This window comes from Neofelis nebulosa, chromosome 3, assembly GCF_028018385.1.
Source record: "Neofelis nebulosa isolate mNeoNeb1 chromosome 3, mNeoNeb1.pri, whole genome shotgun sequence".
In the NCBI taxonomy this organism is placed as follows: domain Eukaryota; kingdom Metazoa; phylum Chordata; class Mammalia; order Carnivora; family Felidae; genus Neofelis; species Neofelis nebulosa.
In genome coordinates, this window is record NC_080784.1 from 80,842,722 (window position 1) to 80,868,469 (window position 25,748).

Consider the following 25,748-nt stretch of genomic DNA (forward strand, 5'->3'; position numbering starts at 1 on the left):
TCATGACCTGAGCCGGAACCAAGTGTCAGATGCTTAACCAACTGAGCCACAAAGGTGTCCCAACACTAACTGTTTTTAAAGATTAAGCGACCACTAAGATTTTGTTAAATTCTTAGAACCAAGTTTAGAATATTTCAACCTCTATGTTAGAGTTGTGATTTTGCATTCCTTTTTCTTAATACGTAGCTTTTTGCTGCTGATGTGTAATAATTGTAAGTGAAACAAGAGTTTTTAAAAATTTCCCAGAATGCACTGGCTTCTATTTTAGATACTTAAAGACTTTCCTCATCTGTATGTCACGTGTTGGAGAGGTATGAACTTGTTAAACCACACAAAGGTCCTCCTTTGTGTCTCTGCTCCACAAACTCCAGCTCAAACACAACTTGTTCCACAAAGTCCTTCCTGACAAGCACAGACTTAACCTCTCCCTACTCCATGAAACCCCACCTAACTTTGTGATATCACAGGAGAATAGACTTTTTGTAAGTTTATTTATTTTGGGGGGGGGAGGAGTGGCGCACACAAGTGGGAGAGGGGCAGAGAGAGGGGCAGACAGAATCCCAAGCAGGCTTCACACTGTCAGCACAGAGCCTCACTTGGGGCTCGAAGTCGCAAACCGTGAGATTATGAGCTGAGCAGAAATCAAGAGTCAGATGCTTAACTGACTGAGCCACCATGTGCCCCAGTAGAATATATTTTAATTCATTTTTTACCAGTTATTCTCCAAGGCCATACTGAGCACTTCCTAGGGGAGGTATCTTTTCTTATTCAAAAGTTTAAGGCTAGTGTCTAGTAACGCATCAAAGTTTTTTTTACTAAGTGTTCAAAGTTATTTAAAACAAAGGTAGCTAGGGGTGCCTGGGTGGCTCAGTCGGTTGAGCATGCGACTTCAGCTCAGGTCATGATCTCATGGTTTGTGGGTTTGAGCCCCACATTGGGGTCTGTGCTGACAGCTCAGAGCCTGGAGACAGCTTCAGATTCTGTGTCTCCCTCTGTCTCTGCCCCTCCCCTGCTCTCTCTCGCTCTCTCTCTCCCTCTCTCTCAAAAATAAATAAACACTAAAATTTAAAAAATTAATTAATTAGGGGCGCCTGGGTGGCGCAGTCGGTTAAGCGTCTGACTTCAGCCAGGTCACGATCTCGCGGTCCGTGAGTTCGAGCCCCGCGTCGGGCTCTGGGCTGATGGCTCGGAGCCTGGAGCCTGTTTCCGATTCTGTGTCTCCCTCTCTCTCTGACCCTCCCCCGTTCATGCTCTGTCTCTCTCTGTCCCAAAAAATAAATGAAAAACGTTGAAAAAAAAAATTTAATTAATTAATTAATTAAAAAAATTTTAAAAAGGTAGCTGTGATTCCATGCAATTTTCATGGTTACAAAAAAGTGAGACCCCTGATGATGGAGATTAGACAGAAAGACCCAAAGAACACCAATATAGGTTAAATACTAAACATTTTCATTTTTATTATTAATTTTGTTATTATAACTCATTGATAACTCAGGAAGTAGTACTATTTTAAAGGTCTTTTAAGGCTAATAGAAAAGTATCAGAAATTCTTATTAAGGGGGAAAAGGAAGAAAAACCTACAGATTAAAAGAGACTTAGAAACTTATCTATCAAATGCAATGTGTTTGGATCCAGATTAAATCAAATCAACTGCTGTGGGGGAGGGCAGACTTTAAATGAGTATCAGAAAATGTTGAATATAGCCTAATTCCTTGTAATATTAAGAAATGACGATTTGCTTGTCTTTAGGTGTGTGAAGGACACTGTGGATCAGGAAGAGAGTTAACCTTTTAGAGCTCTGTAGTAGCATATTTATGCATGAAAATATGATAATGGGCTTTCTATCAAATTGTGGGGGCATGGGAGTGGGGAGTGAGAAGTATAGGAGAAACAAGATTGGCTGTGTGGCAATGGTTACTGAAGCTGGATACTGAGTACATGTAGTTTAATTATATTTTTCTCGGGGCGCCTGGGTGGCTCAGTGGGTTAAGCAGCCGACTTCGGCTCAGGTCATGATCTCACAGTCCGTGGGTTCGAGCCCCGCGTCGGGCTCTGTGCTGACGGCTCAGAGCCTGGAGCCTGTTTCAGATTCTGTGTCTCCCTCTTTCTCTGACCCTCCCCTGTTCATGCTCTCTGTCTCAAAAATAAATAAATGTTAAAAAAATTTTTTTAAAAAATCGTATTTTTCTCTCTACTTTTTGTACATGCTCAAACTTTTCCAAACTAAAATGCTTTAAAAAAAAAAAAGAAAAAAAAAGCACGAGGTGTCCTTTTAATTCTATGGTTGGTCATAGCTGCTCCCCACCCCCCGCCACCAAACTGCCTTCTGGCTTTGAATAGTTTCCTGCTATGCAGGAGTCGCTGTTCCCACAAATGTGTTATAACATACTGTCCCATTCCTCCCTGAGGTTCCAGCCTTATACAGACGACATCCTATTTCTACTTCTACCCTGTACCAGAAACCCAGCCCCATCATCCCCATCCTATCTAAAAGACCCTATCAACCCCCAACACAGCTGAAGATTACACCAAGATGCCAGCTATTAATAGCTCTGAGAACCACACTATCTGCATCTGACAGCCTGGAGCTAAGACCACATTCCAGTTTTTTGACCTAGTCAGTGCATCTCAAAGAACACAAAACAGAAATAGGACATCAAGACAGGAAGTAGTCACACAGTATTTTGGTGGTGATAAAATCCAGCACGGGTCCACCTAACACTCTTCCCCTAAATGTCAGGATGCCTCACATAGTTCTCAGCTGTACAGGCCTCCCCTCACCACCCTACATATAGGAGTACCCTGCCTTACTCTCTGACTCTTTGGCTACTAACTTTCCTTCACTTTGATTTTTTTTGTTTTTGCTTTTGGTTTTTTTTTTTAGGTTTATTCATTTATTTTGAGAGAGAGCGAGAACGCACAAGTTGGGGAGGGGCAGAGAGAGAGAGGGACAGAGAGAGAATCCCAAGCGGGCCCTAAGATGACAACAGAGAGCCTGAAGCAGGGCTCGAACTCACAACCCACAAGATCATGACCTGAGCTGAAGTCGGACGCTTAACTGAGCTGCCAAAGGCCCCTCTTTATTTGATTTTGTAGGACTTACGCTACCTGACCTATAGTACATGTTTATTTATCACCTTCCCTTCCTAGAATGCAACTTCCATGAGGAACCTTGCTTGGTTCTCCTTTGTGTGCTCAGATTCTAAACAGTAATTGAAACACTCAGAGATCAAATGTATATTTGCTGAAAGCTCAGGATCCCAGGAGAAATACAACTAAATACCAAAGAGGGCTGGGAACAAAAAAGTTGATACTATTAAATACATAAACTGAGTACACACACTTCCATCACTACCCACACACCCACATGTAGTACAAAGGTGATAGCATTATTTTTATCCACTATCACATTTAGACTTCCTTAAGTGGCTGAAAAATTAGTGACTCGGGATCACACAAATAATGGCTGAAGATGTCAGTCTGTGCCAGAAAAACCTAACAAGACCACAGTACCTTCACATGCCCTCTACAGTATTCACAATATAAACAAATCATCTCAGGATATAGGGTACAATGCAAATTATATTGGAGTTTTTAGAAGCCATATGGCACTGTCACTTTTAAATCAAAATCAGTGTCCTCCCACTACTTCTTCGCCTACTGCAACTACACTAGACAGAAATCCCACCACCGCCACCACCAAAGAGATTAATTACAGTAACATCTAGGAAGCTGACCAAAATGGTGGGTGATTCAGAGTGCCTGGTTCTGGCTCTACCTCTCAGCTACCATGTGATCTTGGGCAAGGTACTATGGCTCAGTTTCAAGTGTAAAATAGGAAACAATAAAAGAGTCTCTATCATAGGTTGATCATAGGGTTGACATCCCTGTACCAGACACACACTAAAGGCTAACTATCTTAGTTATCATGTTCAATATTATTATTATAAGCACTTCTTTTTTTTTTTTTTTTAATTTTTTTTTTCCAACGTTTTTTATTTATTTTTGGGACAGAGAGAGACAGAGCATGAACGGGGGAGGGGCAGAGAGAGAGGGAGACACAGAATCGGAAACAGGCTCCAGGCTCTGAGCCATCAGCCCAGAGCCCGACACGGGGCTCGAACTCACGGACCGCGAGATCGTGACCTGGCTGAAGTCGGACGCTTAACCGACTGCGCCACCCAGGCGCCCCTATTATAAGCACTTCTGAACCCACTGGTACATTTATACTTTAACATAATTCTAGGTAGGACTCATTCTCAAGGATACAAAAAAAGCCAGTTTGTCATTTTTTTTTTAACGCCTGTAAAATCTGGTGAGAATAGATAATATATAATAATCTGGGAGCAATTCTCCTATAAATCTGTATTGAAGGAATGAATCACAGACATTAGGAAAGAAGCTTTTAAGAAAAGTGAAATTATTACTCAATACCCTCAAAATCCATTGCTGAGCTTTTTGTTAAATAAAATCATCCACTCAATGCACTCGGCATATAGCATCAAGCATGTGGAGAGCACCCAATGGAAAGTACTTATTATTCTTACTGTTGTGATCATGAACCTCAAGGCAAAGAGGGATTCTAAGGACTTCCTGGCCCAAATTCTCTCCCTCCACACAGCCTAAAAATCTATAAAATTATGATTCAGACTCTAACATTGCTCTGCTGTCCCTCTGCCTCTACATAAGCTTTTCTGCCTTGATCTTCTAGGTACATCAATGTTCCGCCTGAGACTCAATTTAAATGAAAGTGCTCCACTGCTAACAAAAATCTAGAAAGCACTGCTATAGTCCAACCCACTACTTTATGGATAAAGAAACCGGGCCCTGGTCTAGAGGTCCAGCAACTTGTCTAAGATCTCACCACAGTCAGCACCACTGTGGAACTAGAAATCCAGGCTCTTGAAACCTCATCCAGGGCTCTCCACTGCTAAGTGTTACTTCATCCGCAGATAAATGCATCAAAACTTCTACCAGAACCAGCATCTAGACCCAGATTTTCTCTGCCTGAAGTTCAAGTTACTAATTCACATCCCGCAACTCACCATAATTTCTCTCTGTTCTTCCAGATTCTTCAAAAAATTAGAAAATTCACGTAAGGAAGCATCTATAAAGAGAAAGTTACGATTATTTGGCAGCCAAAGCAAAGGAGAATAAACCAAAACCTCACTGTTACATACCTATGCAGCGTTCATCATCTGTCTCTGCGTCACCGATGAACTCAAATTTAAAGTCTCGGAGTGAATGTGCAAACTTCCGCTGGGCTGCTGAAAGACCTAGAAAGAAAGATTTAATGATTACCTGGGGCCTTGTTTTCAGTCCAGGCTTAGAAGAAATGTATTCATCCTAAGGTCACTAGAGCTGTAGGGCTCTTCGCCCAACCCAAGAGGAGGCACAACCCAACTCCTTTGCCAAGGGGCCCATCACCCTCAACCTGGCATGCTCTGGGATGCTTCTGTCTTCCCTTCTACACTCTGGCACGGAACAGGTGCTGGAGACATGTTTACTCCCTTCCCCACCCTCTTCTTCCTCAGAGATATAACTGCTTCACATTGTTCCCCAAAGCTCTTTCTCTATCTGCTCACTCAGGTCAGAACTTGCCCGATTCAAAAGTTCAGGCTATGATTAGGAATACATACACCTGATGGTATCTCCCAGCGCTGGAGGAGAACTGGCTGAATGCCACGGTTTCAAATATAAAAATATCAAAGCTCAAAGTCAGCCGGCCAGATGCCCTTAACTGACTGGCAAACTCCAGCCAGAGAAGCACAGAAGTATCAAAGAGTTTTCATAGAAAACAGCATCAGGAGGTAGCTAAAGGCCAAGCTTAAATGATGGAAAGAATTCATTCTGCAAAGACCTACACATTCTTATCTTTTTTTATTGGAAATTAATAGAAAATAGTAGAAAACTACATTGCAGTATCATTTACGATAGCCAAGATACGGAAGCAACCTAAATGCCCATCGGTAGAAGAACAGATCAAGAAAATGTGGTATGTATACACAATGGGATATTACCCAGCCATAAAAAAGGAAGGAAATCTTGCCATTTGTGACAACATGGAGAAATCTAGAGGGCATTATGTAACATGAAATAAGTCAGACAGAGGAAGACAAATACCATATGATTTCATTTATGTGTGGAATCTAAAAAACCAAACAAAAAGCAAAACAGAAACAGACTCATAGATACAGAGAATAAAGTGATGATAGCCCAAGGGAAGGGGGTTGGGAGAAGGATGAAATAGATGAAGGGAATTAAGAAGTACAATCTTCCAATGATGAAATAAGTAAGACCGAGGAATGTAAAGTACAGCATAGGCAATGTAGTCAATAACATTGTAGTAATTTTGTATGGTGACAGCTAGTAACTAGGTGTATTGTAGTGACCATTTCATAATGTATATAAATACCGAATCACTATGTTGATACTAATACAGTTATTCCTCAATTAAAAAAATTAAATAAAGGGAAGTATATACAAAGATAGAAAAAATAAGAAAATGATGGAAAATTCTACTTCGAAAATAGGGTAACATTTATTTTATGGGCCATAGCACATGCTGTGTATATCTCATTCAATACTCTTATATAAAATAAAGATTATCTTCATTTTACAGTGGGGTGCTAAAGCTCAGAGATGTTAAACAATTTACACAGTTGCACAGCTACTACAACAGCAAAGGCTCGATTCTATTCCAGAGCTATTTGCACAAAGCTATGCCCTGGCCCTGGATACAATCCTGCCACCGGTCTAAAGCACCTTTTAAGAAGCTGTTCCCTGACTCCCACACCGTGAATATCGACAGACTGTGTTAAAGTTTCATGTCAAGCAGATTAAGAAGTTGAAAAAAATAAAACACAATCTATAACTGCTGGCCAGAGTACTCACACAAAAGATAAATGTAGACAAGAAAGAGAAGCCAAGAATGTCAAAACTGAGGGCTGTTTTTAATGAGATAGTAGAAGCAATTTTCTCTTTTAGTCATTGACTAAACAAGGAATAAAAGCAAAAGATTCTTATTTTTACATTATAAAATGCTACCTGATTTTTTTTTTTCTTTTACCAACTCTTTACCTCAAATCATTAAGTACAAAGCTCCCTAATACCCTCTTGGACAAGCTGCTTTCTCTCACTTCCCAAACTTTCTGACAATGCTCCCCAGCTCTTTCAGCTACTGTCATGGTTTGGTTTTGCTTCTTAATTTTCTTAACAGACTATTATTTTTTAGATAAATTTTAGATTCCCAGCAAAACTGGGCAGAAGGTACAGAGACACCCGGCCCCCACACGTGCATAGCCTCCCTCATTATCAACATCTCTCGTTATCGCAGCTTTTCAAACGTCATTCTTCCTCTAATTCATGTTTAGTTCGCTGTTCTCAAATCCTTTTTCTCTTTAAAATAAAAAACAAACTGAAAGACCAAAATGCAAAAGGTAAAAACCACAACACCTTCAGAGGATGATACAAGATTATAGCTTCTTACCCTTAGCATATGGAACAAAAGCACACACCATAATGTAAAATGTGATGGACTGCAAGCATGGTGACAATTCTCCACCTGTCCCTGTAGGCACCTCTTTTCAATGTGGACTCTGCGGCTCCTCCAGCAATAGGTAGAGTCTCTCTTCCCACACCTTGAATGTAGGCTGGCCTTAAGAGCCAGCAGGATGTGGTGAAAGTAACACTGTGCCAATTGAGAACCTCCATCTCACGAAATTTTGTATACCTCTACTCGACTCTCTTAGAACCCTCTGGCTTCTGTGTGAACAAGCCCAAGCTAGCCTGCTAGTTGGTGAAAGACTAGTGGCCCAGTGTCCCCACCCCACCCCCCGCCCTCCCCCAACTTACTGCCCCATGGATCAGGCAGCCAACCTGCAGAAGCAAAGCTTTCCTGCCCTTTATGAAGGAGGTAATCCAGATGAACTTGAGTCCAGACTAAAATAAATAAATGGCTGCTGTTTAAGCCACTACGTTTGGGGATGATTTGTTACAAGGCAACAGATAAATTAATACAGAAAGGTTAGTAAAATTTGACTGTGTTAAACTTGAAAAATGCTTAAGACATTAAAAAAGTGAAGATAAGCACACACCCAGGAGATGTAAGTAACAGCTATAAATCAATGAAGGCAGAAATTCTAATTAAAAAAAAAAAAAAAACTGAACAAAACACTTCAACGGGCCCTTCACAAAAGGAACTGAAGGAAATCTAAATGGCCTATAACCACATGAAAAGGGTGTTCAGACTCATTAGTGGTAATGAAAATGAAAAGCTCAACATACCTCAATACACTTACCAGACTGGCAAAAATTAGTCTGGTAAGTCCAGGTGTTGGTGTAATTCTGTGTTTGGAGCAACACAAATCCTCACATACTGTTAGGTAAGAGTAAAAATTGGTACACTTACTCTTTAAGTACTTTGGCATTTTCTAGTAAACTTGATGATACCCTACAACCCCAAAATTGTCCTTCTAGATAAATTCCCAAGAAAAACTCTTACACATGTGCACTTGTAGACATATACTAGAAAACCCATAACAGAATGATCATAATAATAGCAAAAACTGGAAAAAACAAATACCAAGTAACAACAGAACTGAAAATTATATTACATTCATACACCACAGAGTAAAAATAACTATCAATTCACAAGTCAACACACATGAATCTCACAACTTGGACAGAAAGAAGCAAGTCACACAGAAAAAATGCACACAGTATGATTCTCTCATAGAAAGTTCAAAATAAGCTACACTAAACTATATTCTGGGTTGCATATATAGGTCACAAAATTATAGAAAAGCAAGGAAATCATTATCTCAAAAGTCACACAATGTTTACCACTGGAGGCAAAGGAGAGCAATGCAAAGGGACGAAAGGATTGAAGGGATTTTAGCTCATAACCTAGGGGTGAGTCTACAGATAGATACTTGCTTTAACATTCTTCTTTAAAGTGTACGTTTGTTTCATTTTTGCCATAATTTCACAATTAAAAATAAAATCTTTAAAACCATAAAAGAGTAAAACCTAGCAATTTAGTCCATTCCAAAGTAACTTATTTTCCATCGTCATCCAGGCAAACATATAATTATTCTCCAAAGCTTAACCACACTGGTGTGCTCTGGGTCACACATGCCAAACTCACTCCAGTCTGACACCTTAAAATTGCTACTCCCTCACCTGAAACACTCTTCCCCTACCCCCACCCTCACCAGGCTGGTTCTCAACCCTGATGGCTCAGTCCATCTGTCTCTGATGGAGCCATCCTCCTACCATCCTCTCCAAAACAAGGTCACCCGTGGTCCTTAATCCCTGTCTATTCTAATGCTGCTTTATTCTCCTCGTAGTACTTATTATCTGAAACTATCTTATATAGTCAAAACTCACTCAGGATTATCTATTTTCCCACTGTACAATATCATGTCGTGTCCCTGAGGCAGTAACTGACAGTCTTGTGTGTCACTGTATCCCTGAAACAGGGACCACAACAGGATTTTTCTTTTGTATCTCATGCATCTACTTCCAGATGTTAATAGTGTGTGCGTTTATTACCATTGTTAATAACTTTATTATTCCATTTTACTAACGTTTGCTTTGTCGGTTCTCAACAGGGGCGTGTACATTGGTTCCATTTATGTGTATATATGTGTTTATATGTGTATATTTACTTATTTATACATTATACCCATTTTATATAGATTATTTATATAATATGTGCAAACACTGGCATAAGTTATATTTTTCCCCTCTGGAGCTGTTTCCTGCGGTATTTGATCCAAATCACTAGGTCGAAATATACTTTGAAGACCATATTTCATATGGTCATGGCAGGAGGCGCTCTAGAAAGTAAAAAACTTAATCTATCAATTTTTTTAATATTTCATAATACCTAATTTCATTCTGGCTTAAAATGTTTATAACAGCAGATTAAATTTGGGTTCATTTGCACAGCCAATATGATATTTCTCCCTGGGTAAAAAGCATGCTTTTCTCTCATTAAGTGCTAAGTAGTGTAGTTACGTTAAAACTTTATTTTAAATACATACATATTTTTAATGTTTGTTTATTTTTTTGATAAAGCAAGCAAGCAGGGGAGGGGCAGGGAGACAAGGAGACAGGATATGAAGCGGGCTCTTCGCTGACAGCAGCGACCACGATGTGGGGCTCAAACTCACAAACCACAAGATCATGCCCTAAGCTGAAGTCACACATCCAGCCGACTAAGCCACCCAGGTGCCCCAATACTTTATTTTAGAATCATTTTTCTTTCTGTTGACTTTTTTCTGGTGTTATTAGAATTCATGAGGCAAAATTTTTATTGTTTAAAAATTTGACAACACCAAACTCCATTCCATTTAAGAATCACAAATGTATCATGTTTATTTAGTATATTCTACATGTATTTATTCTCCCATATAGTTTATACCTCCATAGACATCTTCTGCCTTTTCAAACATAAAATGAAATCATGAGATAGCTCACTATATTTAGTACAGTCCATTAAAGAAGCACAAAGATGTTTTATGCAAAGGATAATGTTTTCCTCTTTCCGGTATCACTGCACATAAATCTCAACCAGTCTTTAGTTTTCAAGTTACAAAACTAGCAACATTCCTCTATTGGGGGAAGATGGTGAGGGGCCCACTGGTTGGGAATGCCTTTACTGAGTGCCTACTCTTTGTTAACTGACCTACAAATATTACTTCATTTACTCCTTATCATCAGCCTGGAGAGTAGGTGTTGGTGTCACTTTTTTTAAGTTTACTTTATTTTTGAGAGAGAGAGGGAGAGAGAGAAAGCACGTGCAAAAAAGTGCAAGTGGGGAAGGGGCAGAGAGCAAGGAAGACAGAGAATCCCAAGTAGGTTCCAAGATGCCAGTGCAGAGCCTGATGCAGGGCTTGAACTCATGAACCTTGAGATCATGACCCAAGCTGAAACAAAGAGTTGGACACTTAACCAAGTGAGCCATCCAGGTGCCCCTGGTGTCACATTATTTTACAAATGGGTTAAGTAGGTTCAGAGACAGGTTAGCGACTTGATCAAGGTCACAGACCTCTTTAGACTGCTAGTAATAAGTCCTGGAGGCAAAGGATCCCTTCCCTAGTCTCTCAAGCTTCTACCAATGTCCCTTCCATTACATCATTCCGACTTTCAGAAGACAGAACATTATTCTCTTGTCCAGATCTCACCCAATTATCTGAACAGCTCTAATGCAGATTCTAACTAAATGGAAAACTCACAATCATGTGGCTCCATGCCCCCATCCTTTCCTGTCTACTAATTCCTCACTACTGTGAATGAAATACCTTCAAGGTGTGAAAGAAAATAAAGCACAACTAATGTAAAAGAATTCATGTGATTTGCACTCTTTCAAATGAACCTGGGCTCAGAGCCGCCCAGATTAGAATTTTTAGGTCTTCAATCCACAGACAAATAGGAAGAAGCAGAGGCATATAACTCTTCCCAGGGCTAAGAGCAGTGTGAGAGATGAGGAGTTACATTTGAGATCTCATGAATTTGAGATGTAGCACACGTAGGGATCCAATCACAGTTAAAATCCTCCAGACACTGGCCCAAATTGCCAAAGCTCACCCTTGCTGATGATACAGATGAGAAAACTATCTTTTGCAGAATGCCCACCTATTAACCAGTTTTCAGTTATGACCGTGAACTCTGAGTCACATACAGGCACTTCGAAGGAGGTGAATGGGAAAACTCTCTGTTCGACTGCTCTACCTGACCCAGCCTGGCTCTGGTAATAAGGTCATAACCACTATCTCCAGCAACTCCCCACACTATCAACCGAAGCACGAATGGGGATGCCTAAGGAAATGTGGCATGTCCTCTAATTCTGGGCTTGAGAAGAAAAATGAAACAGCAAACAAATGTGCCTTTCTTCCTCATTAAATTTGAAATATAAGACTCTGCACAAGCCATATCGGATGCTAAAGCCTTTTTTCAAATAGGCAACTGCACCTAGATGTTCACATTCCTTTGCATGTAGAGACCCAAGTAACTAGTTTATCAAATATGCAAAAGCTCTGCCAAGAGGTCTGCCACCCATTCTGCACATCAAAACACGTACCAAAATTCTTCAGTGTTTATTTAGAGAGGAACAGGGTACAGACTCTAAGAACTTCATATCTTTCATGCCAGATTCATGCCAAGGAAATAATGCCGATGTTAACCCAATTCAACTTGGAAATGAAACAAATTCCTCTAGATCTGTAAACTGGCTTCATATTTTCCTTCTGTTTTCCAGATTTACAAAACTGGCAGCAGCACTACATACTAAAAAAGCATTATGGCCTCTCTATAGGAGTCAAATAAGAAGGTAAATGACTCTCTTTGTAGATTTTTTTAAAATAATGCAAACATCTCACAAATCCAAAATGCAGCCCTGAAGGCCAAATCACAGGCTGTTCCAGCAACAGCTCAAGGGCCAGCCTGGTCTCTGGAACTGTTACATTAAGACATTCCTGGCCCTAACTCTCCAATTCCAGCCCAACTGGAGTGTCTATGTAGTACGGTCTTCTTAATCGTAGGAAAAGCACCATCTAAAGTCACTAGAATATTCTAGACCTAAATTGACAAATTTATGGAGTCGAGGAAAATAAGGTAAGTCCACAATGATGCACGTGCCTCAGGAAAAAAATGCACAAACTTGGAGTGTAAGACTCAAGACCCAACATGGCACATTAACAGACAGCCAGATTCTGTTAGCCAAAATAATTACAAAGAGAGTACTTTCAAAGGAAGGGATCTGAACACTGCAAAGAATCCCACAGGCAGGTCCACACTGGAGACCACCACCCCAATCTTCGCTACACCTTCTTCCAAGCTTCAACTGCACTGCACACATTCAGCAGTGCAAAGGGTCTACTCGGGCTAGGTTCTGTGTACAGAGAGAGTACCTGTCACTGAGCAGAGATTGCTAGCGATCACCCAGCCTACCAGTTTTCAAAATGTCTTGGGCCACAGAATTGGTTGTTCAAAGAAAATCTTATAGTGAGAACGGAACAATTAGTTGACACTTAAATGTATCTGCTGCTGCTGTAACTAATCACTATAAATGTAGTGGCTTACAACACCACAAATTTATTATCTTATAAATAAGGAAGATTTTTGGAACCTTTGGCCTGGACGTCAGAAGGCCAAAACGGGTCTCACGGGGATGCATTTCTTCTGGAGGCTCGAGGCGAAAACTGTTCCCTTGCCTTCTCGAGGCTCTACAGGTGCCCAAATTCCTTGGCTCACAGCCACCATCCCCCAGTCACATCATTCTGACCTCCTTCTGTCACACAGCTTCTTGGACTCTTAAAGACCACCATCCTAACCAAGGATAATCTCACCACCACAAGGCCTTTCATCTCACCTGCAAAGTCCCTTCTGCCATGTAAAATAACATACTCACAAGTTCCAGGAATAGGAAGAGACCTCTTTGGAGGGCCATTAATCTGCCTACCATACCTTATAATGTCAGGTATTCTCCTGACCACTTTACATTTATTGATTCCTTTAAGTTGTCCTTCATCCCATCTGCCTTCATCTCATTCCTATACTTCCAGGAATCCAAGTGGCCAGAATTCCAGTGTTCCTTTCTCAGCGTCCCCGTTCTTCATTCTACACATCCACATTCTACTCATTTACCCAAACATTTGCCAGGCACAGTGTTCTAGACACAGAGCATACTGCAACAAATAAATAACACCAACTGGAGTGAGAGTGGGTGACAGGCCAAAGTGAGAGGGGGGAAGTAGAAAGGGAATAGAGAAGGCAAATAATAAAACATAAATTACATAGGACATTGGTAAGCAGGTAAGAGCCATGGAGAAAACTGAAGAAAGGTTAGGAAAATGGGAACATCTGGGGAGAGCCTGAACAGATCTGAGCAGATGGCACAGAAAAGATAGTATCGAAGCAAAGACTTGAATGATGCAAGAAGCAAGCCACATGGATAACTGCAGAGGAGACTTTCCAGACAGAGGGCACAGTCATGAACAGACCTGGTGTAGGACAGCAAAAGGCTAGTACTGCTGATGCTGACTGAGGTGGGGTGGCGGGGTGGGGGGGGGGGGGGGGACAGACAGAGCAAAAGGCAAGAAAGTCAAAGACAATGGGGAGCAGTTCAGAAAGGACCTGAGCATCTATTACAAGCAAGAGGGGGAGCTTCTGGAGGGGTCTGAGGAGGGACATGATCGAGTATTTAACAGCATCACTCTGGATGCTGTGTCAAGAACACATGGAAGATGGACAAGAGGGGAAAAGGGAAAACAAGTTAGGAGGCTACTGCCCGATCCAAACAAGAGATGATGGTACTTCTTTAAAGAATTTCTGGAAACTGTGCCAACAACTGATAAGATTTCAGGGTCTCAACCTAATGAGTTGAGGGGCCCATGTGCAAAAACATCCCCAAGGATAGCAATCACCTTCAAAACTTCTTGGCTTCAAAGTGAAGAAAGTGTGCTTTGTAAGTGCTTAACATCAGTAGAGCATTTTCATTGCCCCGTGTTAGGAGTTCAATTGTGGCCCACCCCCGCCCACTTTACATAGTACAGTCCTAACCCTCCAGATCTTAGAATGTGATCTTACTTAGGGAGTCTTTACAAGTATAATCAAGTTAAAGTGGGGTTACTGGGGGCGGGAGGGGGGGCCCTAATCCAGCATGACAGGTGTCCTTACAGAAGGGCAAAGTTCGAACACAAACACACACACAGAGGGAAGACGAGGTGGCGAGGCAAGGAACAAAACGTCCATCTACAAGCTAGAGAGGAACGCCTGGAACAGAGGCTTCCCTCACAGCCCTCAGAAAGAACTAACCCTGCTCACGTCTCGATTTTGGACTCCCAGCCTCCAGGGCAGTAAGACAATAAATTCCTGTTGTGTAAGCCACCCAACCCAGTCTGTGGAAGTTTGTCATGGCAGCCCTAGCAAACTAATACATCAGGATTCTTTTTTTTCCTCTTTTTAGAAAAATAAGGTAGCCTTGGGGTTAAAATACAGGCATGAAAACACTACTGGCAAGGATTGTTTTTACAGATCAGGGATGTAAACTCAATGACAAAGCAATATTATCCAAACATTCTGGTACTGAATATAGTAACTTGGCATTCAAACTGGTTTCCAAAATGTTCTAAGAAAGAGGAGATAAAAAGAAAAACAAAACCATAGAGAGGGGATAATGTCAAGACAAGCTACCGTGTTAACCACAGTATATGCTTAAGGCCCGAAGTAAATACTAGTAAGGACTGAGGTGTCAGGTGTTCATCTGGCTAATGAATGTGAGCTTTCCCGCCCTTTTGCCATTGGAGTATCACCATTTCACAGCACAAACGAGAAACTTAGCTGCCAACCAAAGAAAGCCAAGAGTTACTATGTGCCTCTCCTTTCTCTCAAATGCTTTAATATTTATTTCCTTTAAAATAATTTTTCTAACATTTTTTTTTTTTGAGACAAAGAGAGACAGAGCATGAGTGGGGAGGGGCAGAGAGAGAGAGAGAGAGAGACATAGAATCTGAAGCAGGCTCCAGGCCCTGAGCTGTAAGCACAGAGCCTGATGTGGGGCTTGAACCCACGAGCTGTGAGATCATGACCTGAGCTGAAGTCACACTTACCCAACTGAGCCACCCAGGCATCCAAAATAGTTCTTCTTAAAGTAAAATAAGACTCAGTCTAAGGAGGGGCTAAAACCTCTTTTTTTGTGTGTCCCAAGATAAACCAGGATCACAACAGCTGAAAGAAATGCCACAAGAAATGCCCCAGGACTTGCATCTATCATTCACTCAGCACAGTCCAACGTGCCATATAACACACCAAGATGTGACAGTTGTCCTAAAAGGTCTGTGACCTCTAATGGAGAGAGGTCACCATCACATCACATCTGGCATATGAACTGAGGGGTCCAGATTATACACTCCACAGGAGTCCAATGGAAGACAAACTCAAAACAAAACAAAACAAAACAAAACAAAACAAAACAAAACAAAACAAAACACACGTTGAAGTCATCAGGAAAACACAGCATGCATGGAATGTGGGGCCTGAATAAGGGCCCAAAAACATAAGTTAAATTTATATCACTGTAAACCACAGAGAAGACCTTTGAGGCATTGGGAACAAAATGAGGGAAATCCTTCAGAAGTGAGAATGAGAAAGACTATATATACTACACAACTTATATAAACTAGGGCCTTCTGAATACAAGAAACGAAGACTCAAATAATGAGAATACAATCAGAAAGAACTCAGAAAAGAAAAGCAAACAATGTGTGTCACAACAGAGAACTTGTGGCATAGCCCAACCAACCTGGGATCTTCTTTCTGGACCCCCGCCATCAACGCAACTTGGATTCTGAGTGTTTACTTTTTTCTCTCTCTCACTTTCAACCTCTCTGTTTTCTTTTATTTTGTATCAATTCTTGCTGTCAGAACCGCTGCTTACTCAGAAGGTTTGCTGCCATGTCACTGACTGGTGGCGCCCTTTCACTGTCCTTGTATCAATTATGTCATTCTTTCAGCTGGAGCTCTTAACTGCTTTTCCCTTATTTCCCAAATTAAAATTCTTAAGAGAATCAAACAGGTCCAGTTCATTTTTTTTTCCCCCACAGAAGGCCATGAAAGAAGGAGCTTCTAGTATCCCACCCTAACCAAATCAGCCAGCTCGGAGAGATGAGAGAAGAGAGGTCACGAGGTCCTCAGAGAACTTTCTCCTCAGCAGAGGCTATGAGCAAAGCCAGTTTTCCTTACAGGAACTGTGAAGTAGTTAGCAAATGCCAAGAGAGACAACTTGGGCCCAAAGCCAACAAGTAAAATGCACCCTTTTAAAGGCCAAAATAATTTCTGAAGACTTGACTATATCATAAAATTCCATAAAACGCCCCTAAAGGCAGAAACTAGTCTATCTAGAAGACTGAAACAGGCAGGGCCTCAGTCTATGAGAAGGGCCATTTTAACACGAGGAATTACGTTCAACATAAGGAGTTTGAACACTCATATTTGACTAGAAAATGGTTTCACATCCAGTGCTTCCAAATGGTTTAAATGTGTGCAATGACCATCTGACACTTATTTAGCACTATGTATGCACTGGTCACTCCAAGGAAGTCCTCTGCGTATATTAGTTCATTACCCAATTAGGTAAGCCTTTTTTCCACTGTATTTTAGAGACAAGCACCAGGATACACAAAGGGACCACACTGTGTTAGATAGTGGAGCAAAGATTTGAACCTCGAAGCCAGCTTTCCATCTAAATGGTCACAATATGCTGTCTTCCCACAAGGAAAACTGCACAGGCCATAGGTGGGCCACAATTTCCTTACAATGTCCTTATAAAATGTATGTAAATCATCCAAATCTCTTGATTTTGTGAAAGTGTTAGAAGAGAGGTTAAGAATTTTCTTAAAAGGTTTTGTGGGCATCTGTAAACAATGCATGGAGGGCAAGCTGGCCTTTGCCCCTATAATCATGCCTGAAGGAGCTCGCTGGGGGACCCACACCATTCCTGGGAGGTAAATGGCTTTGGCCTCTTTGGGATCTACGAGTCAAACTTTGACCACATCAGAGGCACGGACACTGAGAAGCTCTGTGACCAGGGGGAAGCAAGGACCGGGAGCTTCTGGACAGGGTCCTACAGGATGGGCTGGAGGTGAAGCAGCTCCAACGGTGGAATTTCTACCAATACCACTGCAAGCAGGGAATGTGGGGCACACAGCTGGAAAGGCTCGCCCACGGAGGGACCTTGAGAAGGTGATCCCTCCCAGTCCCTGGCTGCAGTTATGTGGTGGTAGCTGAAGGCCAGGCGCTAAGCCTGGTCCTTGGGGACCCAACAGGGCTTATCACAGGGGCACAGCCACCACCTGTGCCTGGCTACCGTCTCCTTAATGTCCCTCCCCAGAGAGGCAGCCTTCACAGCTGGTTTGGGCCCAGGCTTGGTCTCTACACTCTGTGCAATGATTTCTGTGAAATTTTGCCATAGCGATGACATTGTTTTCAGGATATCCAAGAGTTCTATCTGTTCCGTCTTTTATTCAGAATGAAATAAAAAAATTATTTTTGGTTCTAGGGAAAAAAAAAAAAAAAAAGCTTTTTTGGACAGCCCCTAGGAAAGCAAAGTTGCCCAGGAAGAAGGACAAGAAAGGTATGCTGAGGAGCTCACAGCCAACAGGAAGAAGGAAAGAGAGTAAACTTGGAAAAGCTGCTCTTAGAAAAACAAGTACCACCTGGGCAGTGAGGTCCATGAGGTCTGCTTCTTGGTTCCAGGCTTCCTCAAGGGCAAGGTCAACATATACCAGGATCCCAGACAGCAGAATCAACACAATCCAAGCCTCTTATAAGGGGCATATGGACACAGGTCTGGGCCTCCTGAAAACTAGCCGTATTCAAAGAGGAAAGAGGTGTTATATAAATAAATAAGCTACATGGTCAACTTGTAAAATCACTGAAAGCATGAGTCAAGTATGTAAGTGCACATAAGACAGTTGAAAAGTTAAGCAACACCCCCTTGCCAAATCTTAACCAATGATTCTTTTTATGTTCTATTTTTTATGTTCTATGAATTTAGCATAAATTACTTTTATAATCAGGGAAAAAAATAAGTTAAAACCAAACCAAACCAAAAAAGAATGGATGATATCTGATCATTAGAATAGGCTGTGCTGTAAGACAATGTGACTATGATGGTTAATTTTAGGTATGAACTTGAATGGGCCACAGGATGCCTAAATATCATGTTGTGTTATTATTTCTAGGTGTCTGTGAGTTGCTTCCAGAAGATACTAGCATTTCAGTTGGTAGACTGAGCAAAGCAGATGGCTTTCCCCACTGTCAACTGACATCATCCAACCACTAATAAACACACATTTAAAAAAATTCAAATTCACTAGTAACAAAAGAAAATTTTACATGGCTTTTCACCTGATGGCCCATACTATTTTTAATAATGAATTTCAGTATGTATTTGCAAACATATAGGTAAATAAGCCCTTTTATATATTGGTAGGGGAGAAGAAAATTAAGAAACCTGCAGTCACTGCTGTCACTCCTCTCTTCTTCCCCTAAAAGAGGGAAGAACATGAATAACCTGTCACGGCAGGTCTCGATAAAAAAGATAATATATGTGCAATATTTTCAGAGAAAATGCTCAGATGGTTAATATGACTACTGTGAACAGCTAAGGTCCCAGTGTGACATACTTTTTACGAAGGAAGGTTAGTTGTTCTTCAGAAAAGCCTCATCACAAAGCTCCTAGCACAGTCATTGAGAGTTAATGACAGTGATGGGCTCTGGTGTCAGACTGACAGGATCACACACTAGGGTCCCCATGACCAGCTTCTAGTGACCCTGAGCAGGCGACAACCCTTCCAAGCTCCAGCTTCTTCACCAACAACTTGGGAATAATACTGGATTTTATATAACAAATTGTAGTAAAGGAAAATAATGAATCAAAAGATTACTAAGTTATCCTGTTTGGGTGACAGAATGGCGGAACCGTATTTTTTGTAAAGGGGAAGTCAAGAGAGGAAGCCAATGTGAGGTGAAGAAACAACTGAATTTTAGGTATTTCACAAAGTAGCAGATTAACTAAACAGAAATTCTGAAAACAGCTGAAGATAAAAGTCACGGACAGAGATTCTAATCATCACTTCTGTGCTGAGAGGTAACTGAAGTGAATTTTCCTCGTTAGAAGGAAAAAGTGTAGAAAATCTGGAGCTGAAAATAAAGAAGTAAACCATGGTGGACACCCATAAAAGGAGAAGGGGCGGGGGGGTGCAGAAGAAGACAAGACAGAGAAAAGACAGCCCAAAATGAGGTACAAGGGGTGTGCAGAATCGGAGAAGACACAATACTGAGAATGCTCAAAAGTGCCAAATGGTTTGCAAGGCTGGAGATTGGGCAAGAAGTACTTTGACAAATCAACCTGATTCCTCCCTTTCCCTTCACCCACTACACATCCAACTCTACATCCAAAATATCCATGGATCTGCTCACTTCTCTATCTCCACTGTTAACACAGCCTCTCTGGTCACTCTGCTTCCACTCATTCCCCTTCAACCCAATTCCTACAAGAGCAGCAAAATCTAACTAAAAATATAAATTGGATTTCCTTATTCCCCTGCTTACCGCTTCAATATCATTCTGTTGTATTTAGGATAAAACCCAGACTCCTCACCAAAGGTCTCAAATACCTTGACTGATTTCGTCTCTGCTCAGCCCTCCAGCCTCATTCATCCCCTAAGCTCACTCAACTCCAGCTTCATCAGCCTCCCTTCCAGTCCTGGGAGAAAAAAAATGCCAAGTCCTCTCCTTCCTTGGGGTCTGTGTACATGCCCTGCCTTCTGCCTGGAATGCCCAAAACTCAAGTACAACCTACACTAGAAGATACCAGAACCCCATCAAGTCCCAGCAGGACCCCTCTGCCTGCCTTTATAACTGGGCTCCAGTTATCAGATGTATGTATATACAGAAGATGTATGGAGCTGTAGTATATGAAATCCAGTTCCTGATTTCAAATGGTCTGTATTCCAAATCAGTAATAATTGAAAAGGAAACACTAAAACGTAGAAGAAATAATCAGCTATATATTGACTGAAGATACATATGCCCCTAAAAAGGATATTTTCCAGTTTTTTATTACTTTCATTCTCAATTTAAACACGTTATTGATCCACCCTTCCCCAACCCAAACTACACACACATAAAAGTAAAAGAGGGGGAAAGCCCTTTATGAACACTTCTGGCCCATTAATAACTTCCAGGCTCCAATTCAAAGGACACTTAGAAAGAGCTCAGCTAACATCCTTCATTCACCAAGTTGTGTTACAGAAAGTAAATGTATCACACACACAGCACAGAAGGAAAGAAAAAGCTGAATCAGAGGTGGAAAGCTTCCAAAAGCAAACACTGGATTTCATTTTCTGCAAACTGATAAAGCAGAGACATAAAATTATGATAAATTTTAGCACCTAGAAATCCAAGGATCAAATCTTGTAAGTTGTAAACTTACTGACAGACATCTTCAAATCGAGCCTAAATCATCCCTCAGCACTTGACCATGACTTCATAATACCTGGAAGAAGGTAACAGGTACATGGGAGTTCACTATTCCATTAGCCCAACTTTTTTTCAAAAAGTTATTTCTTTATACTTTCTAATCTTAATCTTTATTTCCTTCATCACAAGTATGTCTATGGTCTAAAGTGCCATGGGTGTACTGTCTTTATTTTCTCTACTCCAGCAAGTTTGATATATAACTTCATGTTAAATGTTTTTCTTTCTTACCTGTGTGGCCTCCTTTTTGGATTATGATTTTGATTTTTGTATCTTCTTAGGTAGTCAAATTTTTCCATTTTGAAGAAGCTGCTTCTGTCATTTACTCACTTTAAAAGCACCCACCTATTTACATCCCTCAACATTTTAGAAGAAAATTAAACTGAACATTTCCAAGTATTTAAACTTTATTTTTTAAGAAACCTAATTCTGGGGGCACCTGGGTGGCTCAGTCACTTAAGCTTCAGACTCTTAACTTCGGCTCAGGTCATGATCTCACGGTTCTATGCTGACAACACGAAGCCTGCTTGGGATTCTCTCTCTCCCTCTCTCTCTGCCCCTCCCCCACTCTCTCGGTCTCAAAATTAATAAATAAGCTTAAAAAAAAAAAAAAAGAAACCTAACTCTGGCATCTCCGAGTTATTCTGTTCCTTTGTCTCTCTTTCCGTGCATTTTAAACCACAGTCTCACATCATACTTTTTACCTAATACAACCAATCATCCTATTATTTTTTTCAGGAGGACCTTATTTATCATTTCAGAATTATTCCTAAAAGCAATAAATATCTACTATTCTGTGGAGTGTTTTATATAAAAAATTACCCCTAGACTCCTACTACAAAGATAACTATTACATGTTCATTTTATAGACAGAGGGGAGGTGGGGAAACAGAGAAGTGAAATTGGTCACACAGCAAAACCAGAAGCAAGCCCAGGTCACCCTGATTCCCAGCTCACGATCTCTTCATTCCTAAATTCTGCTGGCAGAAGTCCTTGCTCGCACACTAAGTGGCACCGGGCTACGAGATTTAACTGACATATCAAATGAGTGTAGCACTGCCTTCCCTGGTTTCAAATATACAGAGGCTTGGAAATCTGAGAGCCACACGCCTGAGAGCTGGTAGGTGCCAAAGGAAGGTCTGGGGTGCCCGCAGGCAATGCTACTCAAGGTGCCAGCTCCTGAACTGTGGGTCATAGCGTCCCTGAGAAACAAGGAATTGGGACAAAATGTAAATTAACCGAGTCACTGAGCACACCTGTTTAGTTTGGCTGACTTTTCTTTATAGCAAGACTTCTTGCCTCAAGGAAGTCAACTCCTATTGTAACTAACAGTCTGCAGACTAGCACAGGTCTACAGGCCCCACTTTGAGTAGCACTGACCTACAGCAGCATTTTTCAAAGTACCTAGAGCAGCATTTTTCAGGGTGCCATATGTTACTTAGTGGGTGATAAAATCAGTACAATGAGCTATACCAGCATTTTTTAATAGCAGAGAAGAGAGGAAATAGGGGGCTCTGGTATAGTGAATTGAAGACAGGTAGGGGCATTACTGTAATCTGGTTAGAAACACTTCTGAACAAAACTGGTAGGGGTAGATGAAGATTCAAGTTCAGAAATGTTCCCTTTGCACGTATGGTATTATATGGAGCATAAAAAATATTGATCTTTTTTACAAGCTCGCTTTTATGTTTTTATTTTTTAGGCTTGTTTTTGTTTTTGTTTTTTTTAAAGAAACAACTTTTCCAGCTGAGTAAGAAAACTTGGGGCACTGTGTTTAGCTTGCACTACATTTTAAAGAGACACTGGCAAAACCGAACATCTAAAAAAATGTTATCAGGATGATGAGGATTCTAAAAAGCCTACGAATTAAGACAAAAATCTTGGGGGTGGTGGTGACTGGGTGGCTCAGTCAGTTAAGCATCCAACTTGGGCATAGGTCATGATCTCACGGTTCATGAGTTCGAGCCTCATGTCAGGCTCTGCGCTGACAGTGCAAAGCCTGGAGCCTGTTCTGGATTCTGTGTCTCCCTCTCTCTCGGCCCCTCCCCCGACTCGTGTTCTGTCTCTTCTCTCTCAAAAATAACATTAAAAAAAAAAAAGACAAAATCTTAGGACGGTTTCTGAATTGAGGGATATTAACTAGAATGGTTCTTAGACTCAACCCGCGTGGTGTCACGAGACTCATCCCAAAGCCAGTATAGGTAGAAGCTAAAAGGAACAGATTTGGTTTCAAGTAAAGCAGAACTTGCTAACTAATACAATGCGCTGCCTCACCGGGCAGGCAATTATGAGCCATCACCACTACTTATATGGTAGGGACACCCTGCTGAGGGTGCAACTTCAGTGCAGGGGTCCAAAAAGGTCCTGCCCCATGCTAACATTTTTTTATTCTAAACTAACCAACAGTTGGTGAATTATTTTACTGGCACTAATATTACCTTACCTTTAGCACATAGCTCAAGTACATATAAAAGACAGGTTATAGATTGTCTATACAGGAGTCTTATTATGAGTGACAGGAAAAGTTCTCCAATGCCCAATGTGAAACTCCTCTCTTCGGTACAGAGATTTTACTTTCCAGAAAGACTACATAAGTAAGGAAGATGAAGAAAAAACAAAAGCAGAAAGAGAGGAACTAGTACACCAGGGAAGAAGGGAGGCAGTGACACCCCCTCCTTAGACCCCTTCAGTTGTCTTACCCAAATGACATTAAACAAACTCAGTGTTTAGTCCTACTCACTGGGCCTCACTCTCCCTGTGCCTCAGGGAGTCTCAGGGGAAGAAGTACATACTTCCTATCTCTGATCTCAAAGACTTCTGGCATCAGTTCAGTTCTGACCCTTTTTTCTGTAAAACCCTGGAGACTCCAGAAAAATTACAAATAACCGAATAGTTAACATCTGGGTTTCTCTATTCCTCCAGTTGCGATACAGGAAAAAGCTTCCTGGGGAAATACTGTGAGAAATATCTACAGTCTGTGGAGTACGCAAAGATTATCTGATAAAAAACCACAGAGAAGGCTAAGTTATGACATTAATTTGTTTGGGTAGTGCCACCAATCTTAATTATATTGTTTACTCTCTTTGAAGTAGACTATGAATGATGATGATAACAAGTGATAGAACTTTTTGCAAGAAGGAACATTTTATAAGGTCACTTAGATATTTTATAGGAAAAGCAGAAGGTATGTTATTTTAGACTATCAAAAATAGTATTAAAATGGGGACAAATATACAGCATGTCATTCAACCTTACTCAATATAATTTAATTTTTTTTTAACATTTATTAATTTTTGAGACAGAGAGAGACAGAGCATGAACGGGGGAGGGTCAGAGAGAGGGAGACACAGAATCCGAAACAGGCTCCAGGCTCTGAGCTGTCAGCACAGAGCCCGACGCGGGGCTCGAACTCACGGACCACGAGATCGTGACCTGAGCTGAAGTTGGCCGCTCAACTGACTGAGCCACCCAGGCGCCCCTAGTCAATATAATTTAAAACTGGATTCTTGTACTCTTACACTCTGATGATAGGCGTTTCATTTGAGGTATTAATTCTTTAGTGTGCTAATGTTATAAAGTCCAAAACTCTACTGCCTTGCAAAGTTCTCTTGTTTTATCTTCCAGATAACTCTCTGCCTTAGTTTCCTACAATGAGCAAATACTGGATTCCTCACCAGGAGGCTAGTTCTAATCTGAATTCTGCAATTAAATAGCAGTGGGACCCCCTCAACCAGTCACTTAACCTGACTGGGCCTCAAGTTTCCTTACCTATAAAGTAAGAAGGCTCAACGACATGATTTGCTAAAGATAGAAAATAAATGTTAACCTTCTCTCACATTTGTAATCGCTTTTAAAAATCCAACATTTAAGAATGAGTAACAAGAGACAAGATAGCATAGACTCATTTCTCCCTGTTCCTTTTCACTAAGCACTATTCACCCTGGAGATAAAGCAAGAGGCAACCAAAGAACTCTGAAAGGTGGTGAGAAAAAAGCAAACCAGTCTGTGACTTCAAGACTGGAGGAGAAGCACAACAGAGGACAGCTCGCATTCCTGCCACAAAGAAGGCAACCATTGGGACCCACCATTTCCCAAAGCAGCAGGCAGAGCATGCAGACTCATTCCTACCCCAGATGGAAGGAGAGTCCCTCTAGAAATATCTGGCAAGCCCTACACCATCCAAAAGGGGACCTATCTGAAGTCCCACCGACAATAAGCAACTATGAGAGCCAAGACATACGCCTAAGGACAAGCCAACCCAACGAGAGGAACCCAGACACATGTGGCCCAGGAAGGACTCCTTACTTTTCCTTGCGCAGAAGACCTCAGAGAAGCCATGGGCACTGGTAAAAAGATCTCATCTTGACAAGTGACAGGATCAAGGAGACTGTCCCCCACACGCGGGGGGGGGGGGGGGGGGGGGGCGGGAATCTACCACACTCAGGGAAGCCCAAGTACATAGGAGCCTGCATCTACCTGCCCTCCTCCCCCGACACCCGGTGTCCCAGCCTAGGGAAACTCCTTCATCCATAGCCAGTGTAAGCAGGGGGCAACAGCAGCTCCAGTAACAGCTAATTAACAAAGCAAACTAAAACACCACCACAGAGGCTTTGACAATTAGCTGCCATTGGAATCCTGGCCCATAAGTGTAGGCCAGGACTTGTGTGCTAAAACTAAACATACTGACTGCTAAAATAAAA

The 25,748-nt window shown here is 41.3% G+C and overlaps 1 protein-coding gene across 4 annotated transcripts in view; it reads right to left on the reverse strand.

Moving 5' to 3' along the window:
* Positions 1-25,748, reverse strand: part of ARHGAP10 (Rho GTPase activating protein 10) — a 323,616-nt gene that overhangs the window by 238,489 nt on the left and 59,379 nt on the right. For 3 of the 4 annotated variants that reach the window (XM_058721211.1, XM_058721212.1, XM_058721210.1), the window contains exons 2-3: positions 5,181-5,276; positions 5,046-5,107 (exon numbers count right to left, since the gene is read on the reverse strand). In XM_058721211.1, the coding sequence (XP_058577194.1) occupies positions 5,046-5,107; positions 5,181-5,276 (158 nt within the window). Of the gene's footprint in view, positions 1-5,045; positions 5,108-5,180; positions 5,277-7,489; positions 7,536-25,748 lie in introns of those variants that run through there. The other variant, XM_058721213.1, reaches the window with a different exon arrangement.